At 41.2% G+C, this 14,825-nt stretch overlaps 1 protein-coding gene across 1 annotated transcript; it reads right to left on the bottom strand.

Moving 5' to 3' along the window:
• Positions 1 to 324: 324 nt before the first annotated feature.
• Positions 325 to 14,591, bottom strand: mov10l1 (Mov10 like RNA helicase 1). Its single transcript, XM_074634177.1, has 27 exons — positions 14,375 to 14,591; positions 14,013 to 14,150; positions 12,861 to 13,048; positions 12,468 to 12,627; positions 12,135 to 12,247; positions 11,737 to 11,924; positions 11,286 to 11,426; positions 10,788 to 11,105; positions 10,384 to 10,584; positions 10,037 to 10,151; positions 8,862 to 9,039; positions 8,712 to 8,782; positions 8,515 to 8,606; positions 8,371 to 8,426; positions 7,439 to 7,533; positions 7,281 to 7,353; positions 7,016 to 7,197; positions 6,219 to 6,365; positions 5,807 to 5,928; positions 5,614 to 5,713; positions 4,291 to 4,437; positions 3,867 to 4,040; positions 3,633 to 3,782; positions 3,325 to 3,432; positions 2,106 to 2,246; positions 1,903 to 1,994; positions 325 to 937 (listed from the first exon to the last, which is right to left on the bottom strand). Exons 2-27 carry the CDS (start codon positions 14,107 to 14,109, stop codon positions 910 to 912), a joined length of 3,477 nt encoding a protein of 1,158 aa, XP_074490278.1. The 5' UTR covers positions 14,110 to 14,150; positions 14,375 to 14,591; the 3' UTR covers positions 325 to 909.
• Between the last annotated feature and the right edge of the window lie 234 nt (positions 14,592 to 14,825).

Genomic DNA, 14,825 nt, shown 5'->3' with positions numbered 1-14,825 from the left:
ATTTCACAGTCATTAGTACACCTCTAACAAACTTTCAAAAAAGGTTTTTAGAAATAGCAATTACATGGAAGTGTGATTCCCATCTCCTCATATCCAGATGGCTTTTGGAAATGATCAGCTGCATTCCACCCTACCCTCAGAAATGAATACAACACCTTTCTGAAGATTTGGCAACTCTATTTAACTTATATGGACTCCTCACCAACGCCTATATCGGATTTGATATAACAAAATGATCAGACTTGATGATGCATCATTAGTCATCTGAATAAGTCAGAACACTGCATCTCGTTTTTTATGATTTTTTTTTTGTGCATTTAATTATTCTTTTTTTTTTATCCTTTTTAATTTAATTGATAATTAACTAGCGTACTCCTCTTGAGTATGGTTCGTTTGTATGTGGGTGGGATAGGGAGGGAATTTGGAGCCATGTTTGTGTGAGTTTGTTTGTGTTTTGTATATTTGGTTAACTAAAATATTCTACAAAAAAAAATCCGGCCATTGAAATGTCTTTAGCAGCATTATTGTGCAGCCTCGACAGAAGAACACAGACGCAATTGTTACGCAAATTGTGACGCAATACCGATAATCTGTGACCGTTAATTGAAAAATCTTACGCACAGTCAAGCACATCGACTTAATAATCACAGGACACAGAGATAATGTGCAGTGTACACGAGCGTCATCTTTATTTCTACCCCCCCCCCCCCGAATGGAAACTGCATTTGGCTTTCACAGAAACAAGAAATTTCTCTTTTCAAACCAATTCAGTGAACACTGATCAAGACGGATACAAACAGGCAAAAGAGAGACAAGCCAAGGAAATGTGAAGGAGGAGGGGGGGGGACTTAGAACACGATAGTCAGGTTGACAGAGCCGAGGTACAACATCCATGATTACATCGTCCTCTTATGCTGTCCTTTGCTGCTCTGCAACTCTGTTGAGGAACGAAGAGGATTAATACCTTACTGGTGATGTTCTCTGTACTACTTTTTGTAGCTCCTTGCATGTGTCACATAATAAAGTAAAGAAATGCTGGTTTTGGAAATTTCTTCTACTTTCCATAAAAATCCCACCAACACATTTTACCGTAACAAAACTATATTTACAGTTGGTATACGTAGTGTAATCCATTTACTTTATTCATAAATCAAGTTCCAAATTACTTGGATTAACTACTAAAATACAGAACCTATCGGTGTCACATTATAGGCGTCATAAAAGTAGACATTATGGCAGAACAGTTGTATTGAATTACATCAGATTGTACAGTTGTACCTAATAAAGTAGCCTGTGAGTGTAAATATCCATTATGAATAGAGAGGTGAAGTCCTGCCCCTTCTGGCGGACCACCATGGGACATTATTTCAGAAAAAATATGAACGCTAGTCAACAGAGTCAAATATTTTTTCTGATCCCGTTTGATTTGCGGCACAAATCACACACATGATGTTTGTCAATTTAAAACATCATTTTGCAAGACAAGAAAGTCGCGTAAGTGATGTCTCTCTCTCTGAAGCTACGATGCCTGTGTGTTTCTTACTGGGATGAACTCACACCAGCAACAGGTCTTGCTCGTTCTTTCTCTTCCCGGGTGATAAAAAGACCAGGAGTCGCTGGATAAAACACATCAGGTAAGATAACGTCTCATCACACTGAGCAGTTTCACACAAAACTAAGTGATACTACGACAAACTGAGACTTTCTTGACTTGCAAAACTATGTTTTAAATTGACAAACATCATATGTGTGCTTCATGACGCAATTCAAACGGAATCAAAAAAAATATTCGTCTCCCGTTGTTGATTACCGTTCATATTTATTTCTAAAATAAGGTTCCATTGAGTCCACAGGAAGGGGCGGGACTTTGCCTCTCTATAAGGACTATAATAGTTTACATACATCTGAGAGTCTCTTAGGGAGGGAGGGGGGTCACAGCCCAGATACGCCCCGTTGATGAAACAGTACTGCAGTAGAGCCCTGAAGCATGGATCCTTCAAATCAAGACATAAAGTACTTAAACAGCTGGATGTATAACTCACACACTAGTATGATATCAACAAGAATACATGTTGTAGGATCAAATAAAGAGATTTGTCACTCACCCTGATGAGAATGTGGGGGTTTCCAACAATTATGAGCAGGGCTTTGGGACGAGTGATGGCCACGTTGAAGCGTTTGGGGTTGGCCAGAAAGCCGAGCGCCCTCTGCAAATCATCGCTCTGTACCGATTCATTAGAGCGCACCTACAGTATATTATAAGAGAATGAAGTGAGCTGAGTAATTGCTAAAAAAGGGGAATAAACTACGGGAAGTTAATGACTGATGTTTGTGCTCCACAGACTCTTTTTCTTAATTTGAAATGGATCACGCCATCTGCTTTTTCAGTAACCAACACATTATTATAAAACGCTTCAGTATTGCATCAGTATACCTCACATCATAGAGCATTGCCAAGTCTTACTGATAGATACGAGGCCTGAAATGATTCCTCAAGTAACTTGATTACAAAAAAATCATACATGCACATCCCCCTGCCCCCTCAGGTTAAGGCACAAAAAAGCTTTTTGTAGCTTTCTCTCCATCATATAAAAGTGGCAAATTGTAAGCTTCAAATGTTTTATGAATGTCTTTGGTGTGGTGCAAAGTGTGCTGCTCCATACTGTATATAAAGTCTACCAAGAGGAGAATATATCATCATATAATTCAGTCATCTCACCAGCTCTCAAAAGCCAAAGACGTGAGTTGCCATCCTGCATACAAACAAAGACCGTCCTATTTATACATGATAAATTGGAGCTGCTTCGTTTTTAGTTCACAGAAGTTGAAATTTCACATGAAGACATTACGAATGATTATTTTTCATCCCTCTGCAAACCAATGCTTGTATAAAATGTAAATGTCTTTTTATCAGGATCTCAGAAACTGCAACCCTGCAAACTTGGGGTAGAGGTAGTTTCAACATCTCACACAACAAGAACTACATTAACTGACCACAGGGTGGTGCTAAGAAACATTTTAAAATCTGTATCAGGAACAGCTGAACTATTCTAAAAACAAATTCCTTGGATCACAACACTTCTCCTTCATGTGTATGCAAAACCCACAAATCGTTTTCACAGCATTCATAATTCAATCTCCTCTACATTTGAGCCATAAAATTCATATATAGATGGAATTTTTGTTACACATTATCACATCAAGTGCTGTACTGCTGTACAGAATCTGCTCTTGATTAAAATAGATACCATTTAAAATCAAACAACGGACCTCTCATTGAGGAAAAAGCCCATTCTGATGTTCATAACTTCAGTTTTTTCCTACCGTAGACATGATGATGACCAGGAACTCTTGTCCTTGGAACTCCTCCACAGAGCCCACTTTGATGTCAGACAGACCAACCTTACCCAGCAGCACTCGGATCTTCTCACACTGGAGAGTAATCAGAAAACAAGGACACTTAAAACACATAGAAGCCTTGAAGCTACCTGGGAGCTGAATGTGAAATGACACTGAAATAGCTTTTTCTCCCGACTCTACTGAGATGGAAAATGAAAGGAGATCTCACTCAAAGTGCTTCGATATGAGAGAGCACAATACACATTTCACAAATGAACCATGCAAATGTTTACTTGTTTCTTGTAGGGGGCGATGATGCCGATGTCAGCGGCGTCCACGGGTTTGTAGAGCTTCTTGGCCAGCTGGCAGCAGTAGAGCATGACCTGTACAGCCTCCACTGGGTTGAACCACGACGGGTTGTTACCTTCCCTCATCTCTGTGCCCTGTAGAGCAGAGCAAATCCCTGGGTTAAATGTCAAAGTAGAAGCATACTCTTACAATTCTTCATGAGTTTAAAGACCACTCACCCTAACTCCATGGAAGAGGAGTGGGAAGCCTTTTTTGGGCAGGGTTTTCCACTGGCAGAGAGTCTCTACTGTGACCTTCGATGCTTTAACACACAGTTCGTTCTTGTAGAAGAGCTTGGAGGGCAATGTGAGCAAGGCCTCATGGGAACGGTAGTTGTAGATCAGCTTGGTGACCTGTAGTAGTAAAAGACCAGCTTTATACTCATACATTACTTGTGCTAATCTTGTTAAACTGGTATCAACAATGGCACTAAAATATATATAAAGACAGGTAAATATACAACACACTATCAGGTGCCATGTAGCATAGCATCTGCGTAGCATGTGAAACATTTTTATTATCTTCATTAATGTGATTCTTGCTTCCAAAGAAGAACCATTCAATTTGCTAACAAACAATAGATTTTGTACGTAGTGCACCAACCAGCTTCGGGTTGTATCCCCAGTCATGTCTGGCATACAGCGGGTTGGCCATCAGCCTCTCCAACATAGACACCCCCAGGCCAAAGGCAGCGGCCAGCTTGGACTTCACTATTGGACCCAGCTGACAGGGGTCGCCGGCCAACACTATCTAAGCAGGTGAGGGGGAAAAAAGTCATTATTAATCAATAAAATAATCATCAGAAAGACTCATTGTTTTCTGTTTTTATCAGTTTTTCTTTTAAAAAATATACCACATATCTTTTCTTTAAAAGGGACTGTTTGTAAGAATCAGAAATGTCTTGTTAACAGCGACACCTGTGGCTGAGCGTCCTGTTGCTCACGCTTGTGCTCACTCTACATAGACATGAAGGAGCATCGCTCAAAACAGTGAGGAGACACACGTCAGCTAAAAGCACAATATCACTCTATATTTCAGCTGCTTGGCAGTAATGTTAGCTGACCAGACGAAGGTCTCTCCATGAATCACTGCTGATCCTAGTGTTGGCTTTGCCTCCCGACCGCGGCCGGAGGGAACGGGGGAGACACCCGAGTTTTGGTCGGAGACGATAACGTTTCTCTCTGCGGAGCCCCGTCACTTCACAAGACACGGGAAACCTCTGTTGGTCTGGAGGAGCTGCAGCAGTTATTTCTGCACAAACGTCCACTGAACATTCACTAGATATTCTCAGAGCTAAACTAACTCTTCTGCAGTGTGGAGTGTGCGCGCATGCACGTGAGAGTGGAGCGAAAGAGCGAGAACGAGCGCGGTGTGTGACTGAAGGCAGGCAGAGGAGCAGAGACTCCGGTCCTGGAGACCAAAGCTACGGTCTCCCCCGCGTCCTCCGACCGCGACCAACACTGTTTAACAGACGGGCTTCACTAGATACAACCAAGAGGTTTTGGTGCTTCACTGTAGTTTGTGTTGGAGTCTGAGTCTGAACAGCGGAGACACACGCGAGCGCGCATGGGACACCGATCAGCAATGATTTATATGTGTAAGAAGTTACAAACTGTACCTTTAAACTAGCATACAAAATTATGAGTGAGAAATTGGTTTAGCTGGGAATAGATGGAGAATACGGCTGCATAGCTCAGATTATACATGAAAGAAATCTGAGGGTGAGAACATAAACGTAAAATTTGACTGTTATTTGACTGCCATAACTGACGTAAATAATAAAAAAACTAGTCCAGCTGTTCTTTTGGATCAACACTAGAAACATGGCTGGTGAAAATTACACGTGATGCCGAATTATGACATGCGTGCACACAAAACAGAGGCACTAAACGGGGCCTTTAAGGTGTGAATGTAGTCAGTGCTGACCTGTCCATCTCTCTCAGATACATAACTCATGGGGATCAGGGACTCTGGTTCTGTGGCCTGGCCGGCTTCATCCAGAAACACGTGGGTGAAGTGTCCCACCCTGAGGGTAAAACAAATCCACAGTTAGTGAACTGAGATAGTAGAAAGAGAGAGAGAAGCTGCCCCCCCCCTCCCTCTAAAGCCCAGGCCTTACTGTAGTCCTATATTGTGGAACATGCCGGCGCTGGAGCAGGTGCTGACCACAATCCTGTGAAAAGAGGCGTGACGGATGTCCTCTCCTGCCCGCGAGTACAGCCTCAGCACTTCTGGGATGAACTAAAAAAAACAGTCACACCAGCATGACACGTCTATTTTAGATGATAAAGCAATGTACTAAAGGTAGATGCAGACAGAGCATCTTATCACAACCTCATCTATTATTTAAAAGGATTAACGACAACCGTACCGCCCAACCTGGTGGCGAATGGCGATGACATCTGTACAGACCTTACTGCACAGAGGAGCATGCATATTTTCCCTTTGATCATACAAACTGTAAATTAGGTGTCTGATGACTAAGAAAATAACTGCACAGTAGATTTCTTTTCCCTGATGCTGTCAAGTACCTCTTCCTGCCTACAGGACGCGTTGACGCGGGCCAAACTTGCAGCGTGCAGGAAACCGCTGTCATGTAGGCGGATGCAGATGAGGTCAGCGGCGCTGTTGGAAGGAGTACACACGAGCATCCGACTACTGGGCAGAAAGTGGTAAATCTGGAGGTGGAAAGAAGTGACACAAGTACAGGACCAGAACGGGAGTAAACCAAATACCAGAAGAGCTGCAACAATTAATGGATTAGTTGTCAACTATTAAATTAATCGCCAACTATTTTGATAATCGATTAATCTGTTTGAGTAATTGTTTTAAGTAAAAGGAAGTCTGAATTCTCTGATTCCAGCTTCTTAAATGTGAATATTTTCTGGTTTCTTTCCTCCTCTATGACAGTAAACTGAATATCTTTGAGTTGTGGACAAAACAAGACATTTGAGGACGTCATCTTGGGTATTGGGAAACACTGATGGACATTTTATAGATCAAATAACTAATCGAATTGAGAAAATAACTGACAGATTAATCAACACTGAAAATAATTATTAGTTGCAGCCCTAGAGTCTGACGTGCTAATTCAATAAATCACACCTAGAACTTGTTGGATGTATGTGTTTAAGAAAATATTGTGTTATTGATCTGTGGCCAAAAGCACAAGTCTAAAAGTTAGGGACTGATGTATCAGTATAAATGATCATTATTTAAAGGGTTTTAAATTGTCTACCTCGGAGCTCCTCTTAGCCTTTTAATGAATACAGCCCCCCCCCCATGCCCCGATTAGGAAGAATGATCTACAGTGTTTGCAGGTCTGTACCTGTAGTATGGCCTCTATGAGGGTGATGGTCTTTCCGGTGCCTGGAGGTCCAAACAGCACATAAGGAATGGGCCGACAATCCCCTGCCAGGATACTCTTCACGGCCTCTCTCTGAGGGGGGTTCAGGTCCGGGTTAAAGAAGTGCCCCGCGCTGGGGATGGGCTTGGACGGCAGTCTGCCATCTAGAAGTGATTACACATTTGTCATTAATGTTCTCAATGTTACCTAATATGTACAATAATACCAAATCAAATATGTCGTGTACCTTTCGTCTGTGTGGCCTTTGACTTCATGTCGATGGAAATGCTCGAAACATTTCCGTTTTCCGTGACTGGAGCCTGGCGTTCAAACACAATAACACTTAATCAAACAAAATAAATTAATGACATTAATGTCTTTCAATTGTTTTGTTGGGTCTTTCACCTCGTTGTTCTGCGTTGTTTTGTTTTGGTCTGGCTCCTCTACCCACGTTCCTGTCCACTGAGGGGCCTGAACGGTCGCTCTAGAGGGGAAGAGAACTGCACAACAAGGAGTTCAAATCATCCATCAGGACATCTTGTGTGAAGCTCGCCAGTATAAATAATAAAAACCAGAAGTGTAAACCAACTTGTAAATATTCAAATTGTGATTTTGTCTATTAGACTCTGTAGCTATCAGGACATATTCATGTCATTTCATATTCATGTCATTTCATATTCATGTCATTTCTTTTGGTTGTCAAAATGATTCTAAGCACCTGAGCAAGCGTACACTGCTGGAGAAGTCAAATGTGATATTTAATTCATCCCAGGAGAAATTATTCTATTCTCTATCACTATGGCAAACAGAAAGGATGAGGTGAGGGACAAACAGCACCCTCTGGAGACAAGTTTGTGGCAGTGTCAAAGTGTGTTACCCCACCAAATGATGTTTTTTCAATATAGTGCATTGCTTTGCTGCCAAAATAAATTCTTAGAATTAAAGCTCTGCTAGATTTTGCTGATTATCAAAACATATATTGAATTAACTCTTTAAAACACCTTGTTTTATCTTATGGAATTTCAAAATACAATAGAATGTATGAATTTGTACAATAAAAGAAGAAAATAAAATATGTCAGGAAATTCTAATTATGTATTCAACATCCTTCTGTAGTGCAACATGAACTGTTGCTTGGGATGTCACTTTTCATCAGTTGTGTTTGCAGTGGAACATTTTTCATCCTCATGAATGAATTGTATTTCCAAAAAGTACTGCATACTGCATGTGAGTATAGTATGTACAGTTATGAAAATGACAATCTGTCCTCTTTATTGTGTCTAAAATACCAGGAAGCACACAGACTAAAAGCAATTCAAATAAAAACCTTAACTTACTCTCCCCAAACTGTTTTGTCTGCTCAAGTGCGTTGTGACATCGCCTCATGGTCAACCTGGTAAAGCAAGTAGTCAAAATACTCGTATTACAACTATGACGCATTATGTCTGTGTGAATCATGAGTGCACTGCGTCTCTCCTAACCTGTTATAAGAGAACTCAACATCAAGTGGCTCTCCGAGGTAGCTGCGCTGAAACTCTGAGTTCAGTCTCAAACTCACATTTTCATCATTGATCTGCGAGTCAAAGCAGAGCGTTAGATTCAATCTAAATCGAAAGAGTGTTTCTGTTTGATTATGCAGAACGTAAAAGATGCTTCAGAGTATGAAATATCTCCGTACCTCTGCGACATAACTAACGTACTCCATTACCATGCCGTCACTCTGGGGTTTCTTCAGTACTATTCTGTCACCTGCAGAGCAAACTTGTCAAATCACAACATGAACATGTTTGCAATAATTCACCAAGGATGAAGAAAGACCCCTCCTCACTTATATTGAGACTGGGTCTGCCTTCAGCCAACCCAAGGACCTCTAGGTGCAGGTAGACCGCTCCTTTCCTGAGCAGGGCCCCGTTGATGGTGAACTCTCTCATCTCCCTCTCTGCGTGCAGCTCTTCCAGCCAGAGAAGGACCGAGAAACGCAAACGCATGTTGGACGGTGACAGCACCTGAGTAAACAGGCACAGCGGGAGAAACAAAATGTGATATTTCAGTTGTTCCCTTAAAGATAAATTGGATTTTTGTTTTTTCTTTGCCTCACCACAGGGAACAAGACACTGAACAGCAGCCAATGTGTCCTCTAATTAAAGGATGGTCTTTAATATCATACATCACCCTGCTTGTGAAATTAAAGAGGCCCAGAGGCTCACACCTTTGTTAGGATGCTGATTCAGAAAGCATATATACTCAAAGTAAATCAATATTTGTAGCCTTCATTATCCAAAGTGCTTGAATGCACCATTAATCATCACATTTATTATGCAGGTAGCCTAATCCAACTCTACACACCGGGAGCGTGACGAATAAATAACATGAAAATGCGAAACACTCGCCTGCAAATACTACCCATCAAAACTATTTATACCGGTAGCGTTGCTAATTTGCTACTGTTGAAACACTTTCTCATTTACAGATTTGAATAGATTGGCGCAGGCAGAGGACAGGAGAGAACCCAGAGCCTAAACTACTGTAAACTTTTATATTGAGAAATGCTCTGAGTGAATTTTCCTCTGGTACAAAGTTATGCAGTGTAAATTTCTAGGGCTTTTATTGTGAAAGGTAAGAACTGAAGAAGTGGATCTGGTATGCACTGCCTTTGTCAAGAGGGAAAGAAGTAATTAAGTTTACCGTCTTGGTTCGGACTACGGAGTCGCTGTGTTGTTGTACATTATAGTGTACGTTTTGAATATGTCCGTTCCGCCCAACGTGATTGATTGTTGCCTTTATTCGAGGTGCAAAAGCTCAGAAAAATCTACCTTGTTCCAAAGAAATATTACGCAGCTTTCTGGCCGTGTAATATTCGTATTCTGTGTTAAAGTATTCATGACAAAAACAATAGTTGGAAAGAATATATTGATGAGCCCTGGTGTGTAAAGGCCTTTAATCTGCAATCTTTATTACCTTATTCTTCATGACCAGCTAAACTTCCATCATGGGCATGCTCACCTCTCCGAGGCAGGGCTGAACTACCAGCACGTCGCTCTGTGCCTCCACACAGTCTCTGAGAGCATGGGGCAGCGGGAAGTTAGGCAGGAAGTTTGGCAGCCGCCGCTTGGTGAGCCTGCAGGTGGGAAAGTCAATCTCAAATAAGAGGTGACATAAATAATATTTTTTTTGGGAAACCCACTGCCTGCAAAACTTACAAATATTCATTAAGATCTACCCATTATTCATTGAATATATATTAGGCTAACTAAGCTACTAAATATCAGAGTAGCTGTAAGATAGGTAGGCGATTCGTTTCAAGCTTGGGGCTCTTCCTCAGGCGGCAATGGAATCAGTTGTGTTGATACCTCGGTGGGTCTTTTGGAGCGGAGACGGTGATCACGTGAGCAGGCTCTGTTGAGTCCACAGGACGTGCATCTCTGGGACTGTAGGGCACTGACGGCTGCAGCAGGTTCTGCTCTTTACTACCCACTGTGACCTCCAGGCGCCTCCCGATGGTCAAAGAGGAGAAGTGCAGTAACAGCAGCTCAGAACAGCTTCCCAGGCTCCTGGACAATACAGACAGACACACTAACATATTAACAGGAACTCCACAGAGACACTTGACACTTATATGGAAAGACAGCATGCCAAGACATCGGTGAAGTTAAAAACTTTCCATTCTACATTCATCTTTTTGATCCATTACTCCTCCAACTGCTTCTGTTGTTTATAGCAGTGCCACTATAAGAGTTCTTAAATGATAACTTACTTTGCTTGGCAGGATACTACAATAGACAACCTCTCTCCTGGTGGAATATCCGAGTCTCTCTCCTCTCTCCTGACACCAAGGGAATGAACAGTCTCCTTCAGCACCTCACTGTTTTCTTTCTCTTGCTCTTTTGCATCACTGACTTGTGTTTCTGAAGACTCTGAGCCGTTTTCGAACTCTGAGCAGTTTTCTTGCAAAGGCTGTCGTTTCCGTCTCAGTGGTGCGGCGTCTTTGACAGAAACCAGAGTGAACTGTTCCTCTGAGTCCCAGCCAGCGAAGGCACAGAGCTTCAGCCTGTGGGTCTCTGAACTTTTATTTCTGTTACGAGACAGAGATCAGGATTATACAACAGAGTGAGTACAAGAGTTTTAAGGAAGGTTGCAAAGATAAAAAAAAAATCATAAGAACTATACATATATTTTACAGAACTTTGTGTCTAGTGCATTCATTTAGCTTCACTCTGAATGCAAATATTTTCTTTCTTCTTTGGCCACTCACTGTATCCAGAGCACCAGCTCTCGTCTCTCCCCAATCATCAGATCCGCAAACTGGCCATAGTCCGTTACATCCAGCCCCCCTTTGTTTTCCAAAATGCTCTGGAGTTCAGCCTCTGGGAGACGTGTAGCAGTAATATTCCCACTACAATGAGAATTGAAAAAAATACACATTAAAATACTGATCTGTATTACACATCAACATTTGAACAAATATGGAAGGTCTTATTACACTTCTGATGATAAAGAGCTAAAATGATTAGTTGATTTACTCATCTAAAAGAACACTACAAATATCAGGTTTCAGCTTCACAAATAAGAGGATTTGCCGCTACTTTTTCATATATCATAGTAAACTGAATACCTCTGAGTTTTGGAAAGCTGCATTAACAATATTTTTTGACATTTGAAAATAATGGTTAGTTGCAGCCCTATAAAAGATGTAAGTCCAGTACCTCTGATGGCAGGGTGCCATGCACAGGGCCCTCCAACAGTAAAAGGACTGGCTGCTCTCCACCATCACTAGGTTGACCAGATGCCCTGGCAGAGGCTGGTAGTGTGCAGGCAGTAGCAGAGAGTCCAGGCTGAAGAACACATTGTCCTCCACCACGCCATTTCTACCATACATGCTGGTCACTTGCACCTTGAGATAGTGGATCATTCAGGGGAGGAAAGTCATTAGATTTATAACCAAACAAGGTTTTAATATTACTCAATTGTATTAAAAGGACATGATTGAGCTTTTAAGCATCAACATTTTATCAGAATTAAGTGCAATGCCTATTACAAATGCAACTGAAGTGCTAAATTGTAATGAGTGGGTATAGCCAAAAAGCTTCAATGATGCAATTACCTGGTCTAGGCGGCGGTAGCGTAAAGGGACCACAGAACGAGCCTGGGTGGTCCACTGGGTAGGATTGATATAATATTTTGCTTGGACCCAGTCTCCTTTCATCGGCTCATAACCTGACAAGAAATAGGCAGGAAAGTTGACATCAGCCTTCAGCCAAGTGCTAATAAATTTTGCCGTGTGAGTTTGTCTCATCTACTCTCAGTTTGAAACATCAACTGTGAAATCTGTCAAAAATGCTGAACAGTTCTGCGACAACAGAGTTAGTTTATGCAAAGCATCATGGGGTCAGGAGGCTCACTATTTGAGTGTGTAAAGTACAGTGAGCATCGGTACCTTCCCATAGACTGCAGCGTGGGAAGTATGTGGTCTGGTTTATGTAGCCGCCATCTCCGTCAAATGATGTGACTGTGCCAATGAGAGGCCGCAGCTGCATACTGTCGGCTTCGAGGGAAGTTCTTCCTCCATCCTCCCAAGCATCTGCACTCTTCTCCACCTAAATGACAGGATTAAATGATGCATGTCTGACAATTTCCATCATGATGGTCCTATTTTCTTAGTGGAGAAATAAGACAGGAAAAGAGATGCATCAACACTTGGATTCTGATATTTGATATAAGATGGATATGTATGAAATATTGCATGTCCTATTTCACCAAACACCAAAAAAAGATCACAGGTTAACTGTCACAAGGTGAATATAAATTGTATTAAGCACAGGATTCTCACCCTTAAAGCTTTCCATCCCCCTTGGGCTCCATCTCGTGCTGCTATGCAGTTCACCAGGTCCCCTTCTTTCAGTGGTATCCCGCCCAACACCTCTCCACTGGTGAAGTAGATTGCATCGTCTATCATGCCATAGTCGAGGCACAGCTGGGTTACCACACTACCCCGCAGGTGGCGAACATCCTCCATGCCTGACAAGCAAAAGAAATGTGGAGCAAACACGACATTGGCATCAGATCTGTGGATGTGTTGCTATAGTAGGGGTTTAAACACCTAGCAATACAGAGAGATTAAGATAAGATCAGATATTCTTTTATTAGTCCTGCAGTGGAGAAATTTACAGTGTACAGCAGCAAAGGGGATAGTGCAAAAAAAACAAGCATCAGCAAACACAGTAAAAAAAAAAAAAAGAGCTAAACAAAGTGTAACACAATATGAACCATTTAAATAGAAGGAAGTATAAAAATAGGAGTAATTTATACAGTATTGACAATAAACAGACTATTAACAAAATTGTACAAATGGAAAATGATATTGCATAGTGAGAATGAATGAAAGAATGAATGAATGAAATTCCACCTGAAAATATCCAGTACAACATGTTAGATATGTTATTTATACTATTTATATTAAATAATATTCTTCTGTGATTAAAAAAATCATATTTATACAAAAGTATGGATGATGTTGAGCATTTTATAAGTAACACGTTTTAAAGGTCCCATATCATGCTCACTTTCAGGTTCATACTTGTATTTTGTGTTTCTACTAAGATAAGATCAGATATTCCTTTATTAGTCCCTCAGTGGGAAGATGTGCAGTGTACAGCAGCAACGGGGATAGTTCAGAAAACAAGATGCATCAGCTAACACAGTAAAAAAGAGCTAAACAAAGTGTAACAAAATATAAACCATTTAAACAGAAGGAAGTATAAAAATAGGAGCAGTATATACAGGATTGACAATAAACAGACTATTAACACAATTGCACAAGTGGAAAATGATATTGCAGTGAGAATGAATGAATGAATGAATTAATAAATGAATGACTAAATGAATGAATGAAATTAAATTCCACCTGAAAATATCAGGTTATTGTCAGTTTTTTGGTGTTATCTAACTAATGTGAACTGTATATCTATAATGTTGCATTTACCTGTTGAGTCGGAGTAAACACCTTCTCCATCCAGCTCTGCAGTCCTCCACAGAGGAGAGACCAGCTTAGACAGCACACACCGCACAGCAGTCAGCATGTCTGCAGGATGGTGCTGAGGTAGCCAGCTAGATATCCACACTAAAGAAAACAATAGAGCAGTTTAATTCAACATTAAAAACACGAGTCACTTTGTATATTACACATTGGTTTAATTATTGATCTGCTGGATAACGTTTAGGATCCGAAAACAGCTCGATAGAAGCAGATTGTGATCAAGTTCATAGAGTAGCCTGATGCTAGCTAGTTAGCTCTAAACTGCTATTTTATAAAGATAATGTTAGTTATCTACTTTAGTTAGTTACCTTAGCTATACAGCAAATGGTGGCGTAGAGATGAAAGTAACCGGGGACATTATTTAACGGACGACCGGTGAGGTTATTGTTATATTATCTTCTCAACACAGATATGAGCTAATGCTAAACCAATGCTAAACCAGCGTTAGCCGGCGTTAACGGTACAGTGCACGTGTTGGGGTCTTACGTCAAGGTTACGTTCTTACGTAACGCGGGAGCGCTGCGTCAAGACGTAAACAGAGGGGAGGTGCTATGAGAAACCTGGTGAACCTACCACAGCTTCATGAAGCTTTCCAGCAAATTGGTTCAGAAAAGAGTTCATTTCTGGAGGCTTCATGTGCACGAAAGAGTGTAAAACAGGCAGATATGATCTCAACCATGTGATCTGTGCTATACTGTATTCTGCCCCAGTAAAGGCTGTCGGGAATCACTATAAACAATGACAAAAGTTTGGCCCATC

This window comes from Sebastes fasciatus, chromosome 4, assembly GCF_043250625.1.
Source record: "Sebastes fasciatus isolate fSebFas1 chromosome 4, fSebFas1.pri, whole genome shotgun sequence".
In the NCBI taxonomy this organism is placed as follows: domain Eukaryota; kingdom Metazoa; phylum Chordata; class Actinopteri; order Perciformes; family Sebastidae; genus Sebastes; species Sebastes fasciatus.
This window is presented reverse-complemented; position numbering and strand designations above follow the sequence as displayed.

Excerpts from the sequence above, each read along its gene's own strand:
- mov10l1 (XM_074634177.1), bottom strand. The coding sequence starts at position 14,109 with ATGCTGACTGCTGTGCGGTGTGTGCTGTCTAAGCTGGTCTCTCCTCTG. Across the intron at positions 12,248-12,467 it reads ACGCTGCAGTCTATGGGAAG|GTTATGAGCCGATGAAAGGA; the intron begins GTACCGATGCTC and ends ATTTCTTGTCAG. Across the intron at positions 9,040-10,036 it reads TTCAGCCCTGCCTCGGAGAG|GTGCTGTCACCGTCCAACAT; the intron begins GTGAGCATGCCC and ends CTGTTTACTCAG.